The 16,665-nt window shown below is 42.3% G+C and overlaps 1 protein-coding gene across 1 annotated transcript; it reads right to left on the bottom strand.

The window, feature by feature from the left end:
- Window positions 1–7,759: 7,759 nt before the first annotated feature.
- gpat3 (glycerol-3-phosphate acyltransferase 3) lies at window positions 7,760–16,658 on the bottom strand. Its single transcript, XM_085413272.1, has 13 exons — window positions 16,499–16,658; window positions 15,152–15,324; window positions 14,973–15,039; window positions 12,728–13,016; window positions 12,232–12,306; window positions 12,066–12,155; window positions 11,891–11,984; window positions 11,666–11,781; window positions 11,078–11,133; window positions 10,880–10,965; window positions 10,652–10,780; window positions 9,524–9,603; window positions 7,760–8,995 (listed from the first exon to the last, which is right to left on the bottom strand). Exons 2-13 carry the CDS (start codon window positions 15,293–15,295, stop codon window positions 8,866–8,868), a joined length of 1,356 nt encoding a protein of 451 aa, XP_085269398.1. The 5' UTR covers window positions 15,296–15,324; window positions 16,499–16,658; the 3' UTR covers window positions 7,760–8,865.
- Window positions 16,659–16,665: the final 7 nt, after the last annotated feature.

Genomic DNA, 16,665 nt, shown 5'->3' with positions numbered 1-16,665 from the left:
TTGTTCCATATTCAGTTTTTCAGCAAAACGTGTTTGAGTCCATAAGAAAAGATTCATTCTCATATCTGGAGGAATAAATATATTTCAATAAATATTAATGTTAGCCCGCGACTTTGTTCCAGTTTTGAATTTTGGCCCACTGTGTATTTGAGTTTGACACCCCTGCTCTATACTGATCAAAAACACGTAACATGTAGTTTATGAAGCATACTTGTAAGGAGAGCAGTGTTAACATGTTAGCTAGCAGCTGAACGTCCTCCTGTGGATCATGTATTTAAATGTAATAATAAAGTAAAAACCAGCCGGGATATTAAATATGTATATGAAAGATCTTAGATGTGATTACAGCCACATTAGCGTGTGTTATAAAGCATTTATTTTGTGTGCATATTGATTTTACAGTTAGTTCCTGAGCTCCTCTGCTTCTTTCAATCGCTGAGCTGCTTCACGTCATAAATAATGGACGATCCGTTGCCGCTGTGCCGCACAGAGAAAGCAGCTCCGCGGAGTTAAATGATCTGAGGCAGGATGAAAAGCACACAATGAGCAAGAGGGAGGGTTAAATGGCCTCCCGAGCGTTTGCCGGTGGGTCGGGAACTTTGAAGCGTCTCCTCACAAACTCACCTTAAACTAGTGTCCTGCGGCAGCGGCCCCTGACCCGGCCCCACGCTCCTGACATGATTGCCTTTGTTCTGCGCAGAATATTTAAATGGCGCTCTAAAGCGGCAAGGAGCGTGTGGGTCGTAACGAGCTGCCGCTGCTAAAGCTGCAAGCGGTGCGGGGTCACAGCTCGCCGCTTAACAAAGAACAGCGGTGCCACAATGAGCCGCACCGCACATTCACTGCAATTTAGCTTGAGTAATAGATGGGGGTCACGCCGGGTCACTTTCAATTTCCACTTCAGGCAGGGAAAAATGAAAACAACTCATTTGCACATATCTGAATAATTCAGTCACTGAGAAGCGGGAGAGATGAAAATAGGAGGAAGAAGAAAGAGACAGTGTTGCACGTGGCGCGGTAATGATGGCCGGTCTCGTTGCCGCCGCCGTCGCCGAGCATAAAGGCTAATGATGAATCCGACGGAGGATATGAATCCAGATGTAAGAATAAAGCGGCCTCGCTCGGGAGGCTGCGCTGCCTCTGCTCAGCTTTTAAACTTATCATAAATGTATTAAGATTGCAGCGGGCCATGAAACAGCTGTAGACAATTAATCTTGTGCAAATCTTATCCGAGGAATTGGTTTCTGCAGAGTAACATCTGCTGCGAGGGGCAATTATTCATGGGTGCTGCCGCCGCCGTGCTTCTTTATGCATGGGGCACAATCATTGCCAATGAAGTAAAAATTTATAGTTTTCCCTGTTCAGTAAAAATAACATTCAGCAGCATTAAAACATCATCCATCAACATTGTCCGGGGGCCCGGGGCCATCCCAGGCAGCCAAATTAAAAAGTATTCATTTTGCAGAGAAGTTGCAGAGCGTGCCGGCTGATTTTTTTCCCCCCCGCTCTGCATCGCTGCTGCTGCTCGGAGGGAGATTGGAGACTTGGTGAGGTTGCCTTTTTTTCTGGTTGGTGGAAGAGGGGGAGATGAACCTCGTTCCCCCGGAGACGTGATCAGGAAGTGCGAGCCGTGATGGATGACAGTCGGTGTGGACGTGCCAAATATGAAGTTGGGATAAAAATGGAGCAGCGTTATTTTCTTTGAAGGTTGTTTCTGTGAGAAGTCACCATGTTCAGTGTCATCATCACATTTTCTGTGTATGAAATCAGTCAAACCTGAAAAACACTCCCTCACAGCCAGCCCACTCATTCTAGAAAGCAACTTTATTTAATGAAACAAGGGGAAACTATTATAAATATGTAAGGTACAGGTGCTCAGAGTATCAGAGAAGGAACAAATTTGGCTCTTTTTCTTTTAGTCCTCACATTGCAGAAATTCGTGGGTAAACTTTAAGGGCTCGTGTCAGCATGTGGGACGGGCAGCTGCTCGGAAATAAAAGTCTCCTCCTACCAACATTCAGAGACTAGTCCCCGTTTCTGTGCACCTCTATTAAATATCCTGAAATTATTGCATTATAAAAAAAATGTTTAAACACGTGGGGGGCAATGACTGATGTTTCATGTTTGTTTTCCTCTGTTTCTGTCCATGCTGGACTTTTTTAAGCTCACCTAACATAATTTGACCTCAGATGGCCTGAACCAGTAAAATCAGGGGATATGGTTTAAATAACAAAAATATATGAAAAAATTTAAATGTCTAAAAAAGGTTACAGGCGAGACACTAAAACGAACAGGGAGAAGATGGAGGTGGAACTGTAACTTCTAGAGGGAAGAAGCTTTTTATGACTTTATTTGGGACAAAATCAAAAATGTTTAACTGTTTTAATCACATGTGATTAGTAATCCTGTGCACTCTGTTTTTATGACCACTGAAACTGATTAATGCTCCAGATGATTCCCTGGAGGTGCTGAGTGCAGAGACAGCTTCTAGAAGAGTTTTAAAATCTTAAAAACAAGCGAGATGTTCAGGCATTCAGTGTCTGAACGCCAACATATTCAGAGACCAATGAATATTTGACTGTTACAGGAAGGGGCGGGTCTGACTGTTAAACTGCTTACTCATTGGTTAATTACTAATAAGTGGCATGAATGAGATTTAAAATGTAGATTTTCATATGTATGACCTAAAATGGGTGATGACCTCAGCAGCGACATGTTTACAGAGGTCAGAAAGACCTTACCTGACTGACAGGTACAGACATTCTTCACAGTTTCTGTCCTTCTGCTTTTTTTAATGTTTGAGTCATTTTCATTTTTGTTTCCTTTCTTCTTTCCCCGTTTGGTTTCTGATCATTTTTTGGTGATTTCTGTTTGCCTTTTTGTTGCACTGGCACATGTTTCAGTTTGTTGGGTTTGTTTTTTGAGTGTTTGGTTTACTTTAGGGGGTTTGTGTAATTTTTTTGGTCAGTGCATTTTGTGTCTAACTTGCTTTTTTTTTTGCACATTTTGGGAAGTCAGCAAATACACTGCCACGGAGTCTTCACGAGTCAGGTTCATTCAGAAACACGTGGAGTTGTATTTTTTCTGCTTATTGCTTAACCCCATGAAGCTTTTTACAGCTGACTGTAAATGCTGAATAAGGCAACTAAACTGGATTTTCATGTGTCAGTTGAAGGAACATCAAAAGTTGAATGATTTGCTTTGTGCTGCCTGTGGAGTAGATCTGAAGTGAGACGGTAAACCTGATGTAACACAGTATTTTAATGCCTAAAACTTTACAGAAAATGTCGATAATGACTGAGTGCAGCAGCAGTCATAGGACTGCTACTGTAATACGAATGGGCCGAATGCAGACTGATAGAGATCCTCTTCTTCATTCCCCAACTGTTGTAATCTCACAGATGGCAATATCATTTACAACAGAGGCTGCGAGCTGGAGCGGCGCCAGACGCTGTCTTAATTCGACTTTGATCATCTGTAACTCTGGCTGCCTGTCACTCGTTTGGGTTTTTAAACAAGGCAAAGCAAAAAATATTCAGGCAATCAATCCTTATAGATGTTTCCGGTAGTTATTTGGAAAAATAATTAAAGTTATTGATCAGTGGAGAGTAAAATGGGGGCGATTAAGGTCGAGTTACATGCAGAATTACCAGAGGACAAAAGATCCAGAAATGTTTGTCAGACTTGCTCATACAGGTGAAACAGAGCCACCTGAGGGGGGCGCTGCAGAGCTGATCATATAACAATACTTTAAAAGCGAAAACTAGAAAGAAATTAAATACATGACAGTTTTGACACACTTCACTAGTTTTTTCTACTTTTGTATTTGTATGATGTCATACAGAGCGAATAGCCCTAATTTGGTCACCCAAGGCACAGAAGCCCCACCCATTTACAGTTACCAGGGGCAGCCAGTCAGGAGAAAGTCAGTTTAAGAGGGAGGAGCTAAAACAGCTCATTTCAGGTTAGGATGAACTGAAAGTTTGCACTGAGATTCAGTATAAGATAAAGATCGATTATTTTGAACTGTGAATCCTTTAAAACTAGCCAGGAATTAAAATGCAGAGCTGAAGTCGACCCACGGTAAAGTAACCTATTTGAATCGACTTCCACAGAGAGGTATGAACCATGTGAACTTTTTCACTATCAGATAGTACCTGTAACTTTAGTGATTCACATGGTTAGTCAAGCAAAAAAAAGAGCTTTCTGTTAAATTAGAGAAGCAGTAATGTCATCAGTTCAAATAAAATATCCACAAGCAAACGAGGCCTAAAATGATCCAAACTATAGGAAAAAATCCCACAAAGAGACAAAATAAGAAAAAACTAAGAAGTTCCAAACACAGAAAACAATTACAGACACAAAGGGTCTTCAAAGGGACCGATGAGTAAAGGTAGACACTCCCCCCCCCCCCCCCCCCCCCCCCAAAACAAAAAACACACACACACAAAAAAGTGTAAAATGAGGGCAAAAGGATGCAAAAAAGCATCCTAAAGGTTCTACATCACTACAAAAACATGCACAGACCCAAAAGGTCTTAAAAATTACCCAAAGCATACAAATCAACTACAAAAATATGAAAAACATTAATTAAAAGGCTCAAAATCGTTAAAGAAAATTCCATTTTTAACATTTAAAAGGCCTACGAAAAGACACTAAATCACTCAAACAGAATCGAAAAGCCCTAATAATGACCAAAAGCAGAGAAATGGGGATGCAGAGAAACTAAATGATCATAAAGACATGCAAAATCTCTGAAATGTCCTCAGAGACTTAAAAATAAGCCAAAAACAAACCCAGTGACCTAAAATGATGGAAAAAATGACAGCATGATGGAGAACAGTTTTTTTAAAAAGACATACAGCATACATGGTGCAGGAGTGTGGTGTCTTCATCAGTGGAAATAAAGATGGCGGTTTGTAAGCAGGCAGTCAAAGTGGAAAAGGACTGAAACTGATCTGAAGCTGGACGTCCCCCTCCGTCTACCTGCCGTGGAGCCTGGCCTGTGTGGAACAGGCGGCCATGTTTAAACCTCGACATGTATTGTTGGACGTGACACGCTCAATTTATCATTAGTTGTGAGGGAAGAACGGATGAGTACACTTTCAATTTAGTTCCGCTGCTTTCTCCATTCATCACGCCGCTCTCATCATCCATCATCTCCACCGCCGCCATCCACGGCAAACACACGTTCATAAGTTTAATGCAATTAATCTTCATGCTAAGATAATTTCATATTAATGAACCACGGCATTTATTTGATTATTGCTTTGATGAAGTCGACGGGCCCAGCGTCGCCGCTGAGCGTGAAAGTGGGAAGATTTGAAGTGTTTCCTTTGTGTCGGCGCTCTGCGGAGGTTTATGTGCGTTTCCCAGCGAGCGCCTTCTGTCTTCATACAACAAGCCCTGAGAAATTGGAAAAGTTGCAGGAATAGATAGGAGGTGACCTGGAAACAAAAGCAATCAAGGATAGAGGGGGATGTGGGCTCCGCGGCGGCCGCCATCAGCCCGCGGTTCAGCCACACTGTCAATAAAAGAAGAAATACCTTTTGAGGCATGAGGCCGAGGGCAAAGAGGAGTCTGCAATTTCACACCTTCATGTACCCTGCCGGAGGACATTTTTCATGCGACTCCACCTCCTCACTCAGCGAGCGCCGTCAAAGCCTCACAGCAGATTGTACACATAACAAACACGGAGAAGGGGATTGGACGAGGAGGACGGCCGCCGTATCAACGCATGACGACATCATTATTTCCCAAACTAAATAAGCTGGAATTTAACCACAAATCAATCCACTTGAAGAACTTCAGACTCAATTGTAGCTCAATCACAGCAGCAAGAAAAAAATCGATTCTGACCAATTAATGCCTGTTTCATTAGAGTATGCAAATGAGAGGTGCCGTCAGAGGCTCGGTCTTACATTTCCCCCTAATGGACAACGCCGACACTCACAGGAAGCTGTCACGGTCTGCTCTCGGCCCACTTTCATTTTAATAATGACCACTCAGACACAACAACAACACAACAGCCACACAGAGGTACAGAAACGACCCAAAATGGCACTAAACCTGAGAAATTACTTCAAATGATGCAAAAGAACATTTTACAGAAACAACATGCAGTAAGGCCAAACATCTTTAAAGGGACTCTGTGTCCAAAAGAAGACACGAAATATAACCACGGACATAAAATATTTTCAACAGCGACACATCAGTAATTAGTGAACCCACAAAAACAACCACACAAATAAGACCCCATCATACTGAAAAATACAATTAACCCAGTCACACTCCTCCAGGTGTCCCTGTCACTGAGTGAAGGTGGAGGGGACCAGCATCACTGTGGACAACTCCAGAGGAGACATGTTCCTTCCCCACTAAATAGGCCACTCCACCTTCCCTGCAGGGCGATCCTTACAGCTAGTTCAGGGTGAGCCAACCCTGGCCTCGCCGGGGAAGTCCTAGTCTCACCAGATGATGTCCCTGATCCAGGTGAGGGTTCTGGGTTTTCTCACAGGATCAGTTTGGGAGACTCATCCAAGTTCAAACTGCCCTCATTAAAACATCATGGAGGGACTACGCGACTGATTTTTCTACATTGTATTTTTTTTTTTTAATTTGGTTTATTGACATGGTTTTTAATAGTTAAGCAACACATTTTTCATGTTTTGTCATGCTGTGAAATGTAGAAATACTACTGTGTGCAGTAATTTGAGTGTGTCCATATAAAATAAGCATAAATAACCCCAAAATGAAAATACTCATTACTGATGTGAGTAGCAGTAACTTTACCTCTGCTTATAATGATCTGTGCAGCAACTGTTTTTCATACCTAATGATGCTATGACGTACCAATAATATGTAAATAACTGTGTTATGAGTAGACTCTCCGTCTATGTACACTTTTACTTTTCTCATAGTTAACCTCAGAAAATGAAGTTGTCGTTTTATTTTCCACAGAAATCATGAGAATATTGTTCCCATGATTTCTTTTATACCATGTGAGGCTCTGATATCCCGACGTCCTTTCCCGGCTGCGTGTCGTACCGTATGTGTTAAAGTGGGGTCGGAGCGAGTCCGGCTTCAGGAATCGATCGGCCCCGGGAGCTGGACCGGACCTCGTCTGCATCACATCCATCAGAGCGGCGGCACAGAACAGATGGCAGAACGATGTATTCAAAGGCATTACACTCGAGCTAATGGCGAGCCTTAGAGGGAACAGTCATTTACCCCTGTGAGTGGTCACTTCCCAGCACAGCGTCATTTAAAATGATGTCCGCCGCCCGATACACTCTCTTGGATTCAATTTGGAAATGTATTCATATTTACTCAGCGTACCTGCATTGCATTTGTATGGATCAGTCGGGGTAAACGTAAAACTGAGCAAATTGAATCAACATATTGGGACGGGGCGTACATGGGGGCGTTAGCGAGCAGCCGGGGTCAGCGCGATGCCTTTTATGATGTCCCCCTGAAATCTATCTGAATCACATTAAATTGGATCTAAAGATGTGCAGACACATACATCACAGTAAATGGTGGTGGAGCAGCGCTCGCCAACAATCCCACCTCAACAATCGGGTTATGGGATCGGCTTTAGATCCTATTAATAATTCACAATCTTGTTAGGGGAGAACAAACATTTCTGTTCAGGCTATTCCAGCTGTGGGATTGTTATTCCAGGCGGTGGCGGCGGCCTCGGCGTGAGCACAGAGGCTGTGAAATGTAAGCCGTCCGTGTGTGGAAGAATAACTCCATGTTATTTCACAATCTCTGCTTTCTTTATTAAAGCGCCGTCACAGTAAACACATCGCCTGCCGGCTCCCTCTCAAGGCGAGGACCTCAGAGTCGGTTCTGAAGTACAGACGCGGCCTCACGTGACTCATTTAACCTCCGCTAACAGGTGACAAAATATTAACACGTGGAATACTGGAGTAAAGTAACCCGAATACTTCGAACTCGAGTCCATTTTGCAGTAACCTTTAAATCTTTTTTCTCCCAAAACGTCTTGTCATTTATGTTTGTAATTAAAAACATTTTTGTATTATTCCAAATAATAAAATAATTACATGGATCCTAAATATTCTGATTATTTTAATAAAGAAAGAAAAGGTAGACTGACCTCTCACCTCAGTGAGGACCTCATCCCAACCCTGCATTACATCATCTCTGATGTGGGCAAATATAAAAATAATCATAAAAAAGTTTGATGTTTGTTTAGTTTTCCCTCTGCCTTTTTCTTTCTTTTCATTTTACAAACTATTTTATATATATATATATATATATATATATATATACATATACATATATACATATATATAGGTAGGTAGGTTGTAATATTGTAATAATGTTTACTTTCTTTACTATGTCGATCTCTGTTTAGATTCTTTTATTATTTTTCTTGTTACTGCAGAAGGGATTTGTTGAAAAATGTGGATTATTTATCTGTATGTGTGTGTGTGTGTGTGTGTGTGTGTGTGTGTGTGTGTGTGTGTGTGTGTGTGTGTGTGTGAGAGGTTTATGGTGTGTTGTGTGTAGACACACAGATGAAATATTTCTTCATCCATGTGAGAAATAAACAGTGAGCAAAAGTGTCAGTTTGGTTCAGATGTTTGTACAAAAGTTAAAATCAGACACAGCGATGATGATAAATCATCCTCATCTGTGTGATGAAGAGTTCAGTCCTGGCAGCTGATGATGATGATGATGAAGAGGAGGAGATGAGCAGCTGGATGGGTGATTGTGTTGTGTCATGCTGCCTCCTGCTGGTGGAGATGCTGTCCTGCACCCACAGTCTGATGTGGCATTCAGGTCTGTCCTGTAAAGTCTAAAATCAGATGACCGAGTTTTGCTGTGACTGATTGTTTATGATTGATCGTCTCTGCGGGTGTGTGTGGCACTGATGCTGTTCTGCCTGACGATGACCCTGCTGTACATCTTCTGCTGCTCTTCCTTATACGCGTCCTTCACCTTCCCTCGCTTTAGGCTTCCGTCCCTGAAATGGAGAAAAAAAAAATCAGGAAGGAAGTTTTCACTGAGAATCTCAATCTTGCAGTTTCTTCGAAATAGATTGAAAAACAGTAAAAGATGGTTTTCGACACAGAATTGATGCTGTCATGGATTATAAATATCATATAGTCATAACTTCGGGACTCAAACACAAAAAACTACTCATTAATTTATTATTTACAGCGCGTAATCATTTTCTTGTTAGTTTTATTGAGTCGTGCGGACACGTCACTTTAAATGAGCCCTTTTCTCTGTGAGCTCGCTCGGCTGAGAGAAAATGGTCCCTGCTGCTGAGGTGAAATCCTTCAGCTCGCTGTATGTGAAAGCAGACGTCGCCACGACTGACACCTACAAACCGGGACGAACAAACTAAATCTAACGTTCAGTGTTTGATTCAGAACAAAGTTGTTATTTCATCATTTAAAAAAGTGTTTTCTATCTTTAAACTGTTGTAATGTAGATACAAACTTCAAGTGAGATGTACTTAACTGTACTGAGTAATCTGAGTACTCACCATGCCAGGTCAAGCAGTCCTCCCCGACAAGCAACGGCAGATTTCACTCTGTTGGCAAACTGGACTGCATCCTCTCCATCCTGAAAACACCCCGCGGTCATGTTAGCTGTGATCACATGACTCTCACAATCTGTGTGTGTGTGTGTGTGTGTGCGTGTGTGAGAGAGTGTGTTTATGCTTCGGTAACACTGCTTTTAAAAGCCCAAATGGCGAGCAGCACAGCATTTAACTCCTCGTCTTCATCTGCAGAGCTGTCATCACCATCATCACCCTCCATCAAAAGAGACGCTGGAGGGCGATGATGATGATGCTCAGGTGTTACAGTGTCACCTTCCTGACACAGTGAAGCAGATGCTGCCCCAATCAGGTCAGAGTGGGAATTACAGCATGGGCAGATCACTGAAAATCAAAGGAAAGCGCTCAAACCTTCAGACGTCAGGCCTTCAGGAAGTCCAGACTAACTCTGGATGAAACACAAAATAATTCATTGGGTTAACCCTAGGATAGTGCTCGTTATAACTTGCTGCTGAAAAACAAACAAAACAAGAAAAAAAACCTTTTCCTATTGGTGGAAAAATGTGATGTGCTCCTCGTCTTATAGTGGACAGAAACTATTTTTTGGAGTGGCACAAGTCATTTGTGTGGCATCTTATTGTGAGGGTTATAGAAAAAACGCCCGAGGCACTGGCTGCATTTTTAGGTAAATGGTTGTATATAACTTTGTTGTTTGCAACTCTTGTGCATAGGTTTCTAAACAGTACAATTTCTATGCGCTTTGCACTTTGTGTCTTTATTGTGTTTCTATTTGAGGCCTTTCAGTATTATTGTGTGTGTGTGCGTTTCTCATCAGTTAACAGTTAATGTTTGCTATATTAGTGTCAAATGATTTATGCTCAGACGTTTGGTGATGTAAACGTTGGTGGGAAGTTTGTTGGTCACAAGCAGAACGTCGATCAGCTGATCTTTTCTACCTGTTGTTTCCTGTGAGGTCATGTGACGGGTGACCCCTGATGGATTAATCAGTATGTGTGTGAAAGGTTAAAGGCCAAAAATATAGTTTAATTTCCCCACTCGTACTTCAGATCCCTCACTGGGGTGTTTCTAGAGACGTTGACCTCCGAGGCGTACCTGTATGGTCATGGGTGGGAGGTACCACACATTGACGACGATGGCCCAACTGGTCATGGTGCGCAGCAGATAGCTGACCATGTTGTACTTGCTGCTGTTCCAGAAAGCATCACCCAAGCGAGGGTCGTACTGAGACACAAAGGGAGTGAAGGTGAGTCAGGTTCTCAAAGCTGATTGGCTCAGGTAAAACATTCTCTGGACTAATCCATCATCGTGCAGCTTTGCTACCTTGATGGCGACGGGATGGATCGTTCCTCCGATCTCAAAGCTGCCCTTCTTAAACATCATGACCGACGTGTTGTTGATACAAGTTCCTGTTACAGAGACACAAACAGACAATATACAGCCATCAAATCATGATTATCATTACCACCACCATCATCATCATCATCATCATCATCACCACCACCATCATGTGACGCTGACCTTCAGGAAATATAAGGATGGGAAGTTTGGTCTTTGCTGCTACGTGAGCTCTGAGCCTGCAGAGAGGAAGCACACGTCAGTGAGTCATCAAACACATCTGCATCAACACTTTCACAAAACAGCTGTAATTACAGATGTTCCCATTCTCTCGCTGTTTGACTGTAATGTGGTCACAAACCCTGAGTGTGACCCTCGAGCTCGAGGCTGTGGTGAGCATTTAGTTCACAGGAAGTGACCCTGGACCAATTCAGCTGACTCATCAAAGCGTTACGCCACACGGCCGCAGCTCGCCGAGGAGACAGCAAGGTAAACATCAACAGTTGATCATCAGCAGCTCGGCAGAGGATGAAACACACGCACAAACATACACACAGGCTCCTGATCCACCGGCTCTGACAGGCAGAGCCACGCTGAACTACCTCCTGAGCCAACGGAACAAATTAAAGGTCACGGTGCTAAAAATGTGTGATCATACGGGCCGCACCCAGCTGTCACTGATGTCAGAGCATCTCCACCATCACGGTTTGGAGCAGAAATAAAAACGTCTGACTCTGTCTGGCAGGTGAAATCGTTTACAGTCAGCCTCACCTGCTGGTCACCGCGTGGCGGTCTTTCATCTCCGACCTCTCAAACCAAACATGAGGGCACGACCTCACCATCGACCTCTGGATGACCCCCATCAGACCTCCATGAATCTGCCCCACCTGAGGACAACATAGCATCAAGACAACAGAACACACACACATGTACAAACACACAAAGGCACGCCGACACACACACATAAACACACACCCACGCACGCATGACACTTACCATGGCATAGCAGCCGTCATTGGCCAGGATCACCACATCGATGGGCGTGGTGTGATTAGCCACGCAGATCCCTCCTTTCTGAGGTCGGTTCTCTCTGCAGAAAGAAACACGTGTTCAGATCGACAGGAAGTGCTCGACAGGAAGCACTTGACAGGAAGCGATGAAGTGGACTGACTTGTTGTGGTAGCGGATGGTGGCCGACAGCGCCCGGGCACAGATCCTGTAGCAGGTCAGGTGGACAACTTCGCTCAGCCAGTACTTCACACTGAAACAGATGCACATGCTGAGTCTGTGCCTCGCCGAGGCAGTCACCAAAGCTGTGAACCGTGGAAGCGCCATACCTGTTCTCAGGCAGAAATCCAACTAGAGTCGTTCCAATCACAAGCCACGAGAGGCCGATGATGGCCAGAGTAATCCTGCAGAGACATGAGGAGGAGAAGGTGAAAATCCCCCTGATCAGAACTGTCTCACTTTTATTCACTGAGAAGGCCTCAGAGAGAAAGTAGCTCTGTCACCTGGTTTCTGAATGATGGGTGTAACCATACAAACTGCACATGTACAGACTGCACTGCGGTGATGATGGTTTGGAGATAATTACAGCTAACTGCTCATCTATTATCTGTTTTCTCACCAGTGATGTGTTACAGTGAGCAGCACTTCCTGTTTATTAGTTAAAAGCAGAAGATGTAAGCACTGGAGTGACCTGAGAGCACTGAAACGTGCCTCTGGCTGAATTGCTTCACCGCTGTGAGAGCTGCTGTTCCTGTTGCAAAGGCCAATGATGCTGAAATCAGTGCCTCCCCGGGTAGGTGAGAGGTCGAGCTGTGACACACTGACCTGAGAGGGAAGAGGACACAATAGCGCACGAACACGCCGATGCCCCAGAAGATGGTGAGGCGGAGGCTGATGTAGCGGAAGTTCTGGTTGGTGCGGGTCAGGAGGTTCCAGGAGGCCAGCTCCTCAGAGGAGAAGCGCTGGGTCACCTGGTCGTCCACGATGCTCTCCAGGCCCTTCTTGCAGAAATACAAGGCGTCACTCAGAGCAAACTCACCGCCTTCCAGAGACCGAGAACGCCGCAACTGCTCCATCTCCTCCTCCATCGAGCCCTCCGCTCGCTCGATGATCCCTGAGTCATCAGAGAGTTTCAGAAAGAGTTCAGCAGGACCAGAGTTTAACAAAGACACAGTGGAGACGAGAGAGGAAGGAACAAAGAACAGCACCGCGTTTAGTCTCACTGTCTTTATTTGAGCATATATCATGTATTTTCATATGTTTTATCAAACTCCTCCTGTCTCTGTGATTTTCTTTTAAAAGCCTGTGTGACTGTCTTGATGCATGATCAATCATCCAGGTAAGCAAATCTCAATCGTTGATTCTGTTCATCTGGATTCTTCAGTGGGAGAAACATTTCATCATCATCCAAGTGATTTCTTCAGTCTCAGCTGACTCCAGGTTTCCAACCTTTGAACAGAACCTGACTGCAGGTTTCCCCAATCTTATAAACAGTACATGTGCATACTAACTGAAACTAGCACCACTGGTGAAAAATGGGCTGTGAGGTCAGTTCCTTAATCTTAACCATTGCAGCCATTCCCCAACTCTCTGTAAATGCTACTCATGGTCATAACAATGATCATGAAACTGACCTCACATTGTTCGTCAGTGGGCTGGTTTCAGGCAAATTTACTGTTTACAAGATTGGGGAAACCTGCAGTCAGCTGAGACTGAAGAAGTCACTTGGATGATGATGAAACGTTTCTCCTACTGAAAACATCAACTCTTTGAGAACCAGTGTGATTGTTTCTGTGTCGCTATGTGTTTTCATCTGTTTTGGGGGTCATTTTGTTCTCTGTGTGGTGGTTTTGTGTCTCTCTGTAGTTGTTTAGAGTCTCATATTTTTTGTTGTTGTCATGTTTGTGTGTCTTCCTGTTTCCATGTCTTTGTCCTTGAATTAACCCAGAGGGACCTGAATGACCTTTTTTTTTAAACGTTGGTCACTTTCCTGTCCTTAAGGACGTTTGACTCTGTGTGAAAGGTTCTTGTATTTATTTCTATTTTTTTTTCTGATCTTGTGCCTCAGAAAAAGTTTGCAGTAAATCTGTGAGGCCTACAGGCTGTTAAGGGTTAAACCTCTGACACAGCAGCAAAGCAGCAGTACCTGTGTTTGTTATTAACGTGTGTGTTAGTGTGTGTGTCTGAGTTTCTCAGGCTTCTGTTTGACCAGCGTTATGTAAGCAGCTGTTGCATCATCATCCTGAGACGAGCCATGTGCTTCTCTCCCTGACCTACAGCCCAACATCAGATGCTGCAGCTGACCAATAGGAAGCCCCCACCCTCGGGGCACAGCGTCACGTGATCTGTGCTCGCAGCCCAAACATCCAAACAGGAACAGGAGCTGAAACTCCAAGCAGCAGCACAGAGGAATCTCTTTCTGCTTTTAAAGTCTTGTGCGCCACATCAGAACGGAACAAAAGTTTGATCAGTCATGAGATCAACGGGATTATTGGTTTATTTAATAAATACAGTTTCAATTTGACCAAATGTGATCATTTAACATAGCGATTCACTGTTTAAAGCCTTAAAAATCTAATTTTAGTTTTTTCAAATATTATTCTAATGTTATTAGAAATTATTTATTGTAAAAACATTATTATTTCTGATTTTTATTATGACACGGATTATGACAATATCCAACGGCTTTGTACCTCATTTATTATAAATATATGTACATATATATTATGTATATATACATATATATTATAGTTTCTTTATTTAAAGTGTCTTTTTAAAATTAGATTTATATAATTATATAAAAATGTTATTATAAAACATATATACATGACATACATAATTTTATTTTGATGTTTTTTATTCCCTGTTTAAAATATTTTTCCTGTTTTTATTATATTTGTTATTGAGGACGATGAGTTTTTATCTGACAGCTTTTGCTGTCCGGTAGTTTTTACATAAATGTGAATAATCAAACTTCTCTGATGATGTATTTCTACGTCTGATCATTAGTCATTATTTATTGATTAACTGACACACTGAATGTTTTCTGCTGTGATGCGAGCAGACTCACCATTGGGCAGCGGTGCGGGTACGCTGGGCTGCTCCTCGCGTCCTCTCTGGATTCGTATCGTGGCCCACTGCAATGTTATTAGGACAGATGACCTCTGACCCCACTCTGCCGCTGCTGCTCATTGCACAACTTTACACACATGTTGACCATAGACATGAATTCCTCTGAGGACAGCTTACCTCAAGGAGTTTAACCAGGATCTGGATGTAGACGCTGGTGACACCCAGAGAGAGGCCGAACATGGCGGGCAGCGTGATGAAGAACACGACTACAAATATCCACAGCTGGAAAACAGCCACGGCCACGGTCCACAGGTCCTCCATTGCTGACAGCTTGCAGGTCACCTCATCATCTGCAAACAGGAGGTTAAAGGAGGCGTTCCCATCATGTTCCCCTGAGGACGAACCAAAAACGCTCTGACCTGCTCCCCATCACCTCCACCACAGTCAGCATGCCATCCTTCTCCCCAATATACTTTCATTCTTTGACTTTCCAGAACAGAAGTAAATGATCATTGAATAGGAACAGCTTTATTCATTTCTATGCTGATGACAGTTGTTTACTAATCAGCTCCTTCTGCCAACAAAATTCTGTCTAATCTACTTACAGGATCTTCTTCTAAACATTTTAAGCTCCAGATTCTAAAAAGTTTTTAAAACTATTATTTCAAGCAAAAACGTCAAAGAAAAATAACATAACATATAATACATAACAACTTTAAGGTACTTATGCTCAAGTATTTCTGCTTTTTTATTATTCTATAATACTCCAAACCTTTTCAGTTATGACTGTAGATTTATTTTGGGAGTTTTTATGATTATCATCTTTCTTTCTGACCTGCTTTTAACTAAATGTGCTAAATGTGCTCATGTATTGTGTATATGTATAAAACAAAGTCTTATACAAATGAAAGAACATTTTAATTCATATTACAGCTGTTGCTGAATTGAAGTTATAATAATAGAAATATTTTAGGTTTCTGTTTGTTTGTTTTTTACCAACAAAACATCAAATATTTGATTGAATATAGGTTAAAAATGTGAATTTCATATTTGTCTGCTTTTAAATGAGAGGAAGGTGAAGAGTTTTGACTATTGCGTGAGAAAGACAAATAAGGCATTTCATTATATCACAGGCTGTTTAAAAACCAAGTGCACATATTTAACTAATGCATAATTAATACATATATGTTTACAGCCCTTTTAAAACACATATAACCCTTTAAAACTTGTAATTTAATGTAATATAAAAACAACAAATTTTAATTGACATAAAAATTTATAATGAGAAAATGACCATTTTGAACTCAGAATGAAATCAGTTGTTAACTACAGGTTCATATACTGACTATAAAACAGTCACTCACAGCAGTAAATGAAGTAGTTTTAAAACTTTAGCAGAACAATCAGTTTAGCTGTTAAAACAACAACAACAACAACAACAACAACAACAACAACAACAACAACAAACATTCAAAACTATGATTATTAAACAGCCTGCGGTGACTCTGGAAGTTTAACTCTTACCTGTAATCGAGTATTTGTACGTTTCAAATCCAAAGTACCGTTACAGGAGTGAATTACTAGAGCTATTGTTCGGATAAAGGAAGTTAGACCCGGTAGTCCGACTATCTAAACTGAACTAACCCGGGTTACCGGGACAGGACCCCCACAGAAGGCCCTGTTTCAGTGGA

Source organism: Rhamphochromis longiceps, linkage group LG7 (assembly GCF_057381845.1).
Source record: "Rhamphochromis longiceps isolate RC_006_pf linkage group LG7, R_longiceps_female_GT1.1, whole genome shotgun sequence".
In the NCBI taxonomy this organism is placed as follows: domain Eukaryota; kingdom Metazoa; phylum Chordata; class Actinopteri; order Cichliformes; family Cichlidae; genus Rhamphochromis; species Rhamphochromis longiceps.
Note: the sequence above shows the minus strand (reverse complement) of the source record. Positions and strands in the feature narration are given on the sequence as shown.

Excerpts from the sequence above, each read along its gene's own strand:
- gpat3 (XM_085413272.1), bottom strand. The coding sequence starts at position 15,295 with ATGGAGGACCTGTGGACCGTGGCCGTGGCTGTTTTCCAGCTGTGGATA. Across the intron at positions 10,966-11,077 it reads CATCCTTATATTTCCTGAAG|GAACTTGTATCAACAACACG; the intron begins GTCAGCGTCACA and ends TCTCTGTAACAG. Across the intron at positions 10,781-10,879 it reads TCCATCCCGTCGCCATCAAG|TACGACCCTCGCTTGGGTGA; the intron begins GTAGCAAAGCTG and ends TTTGTGTCTCAG.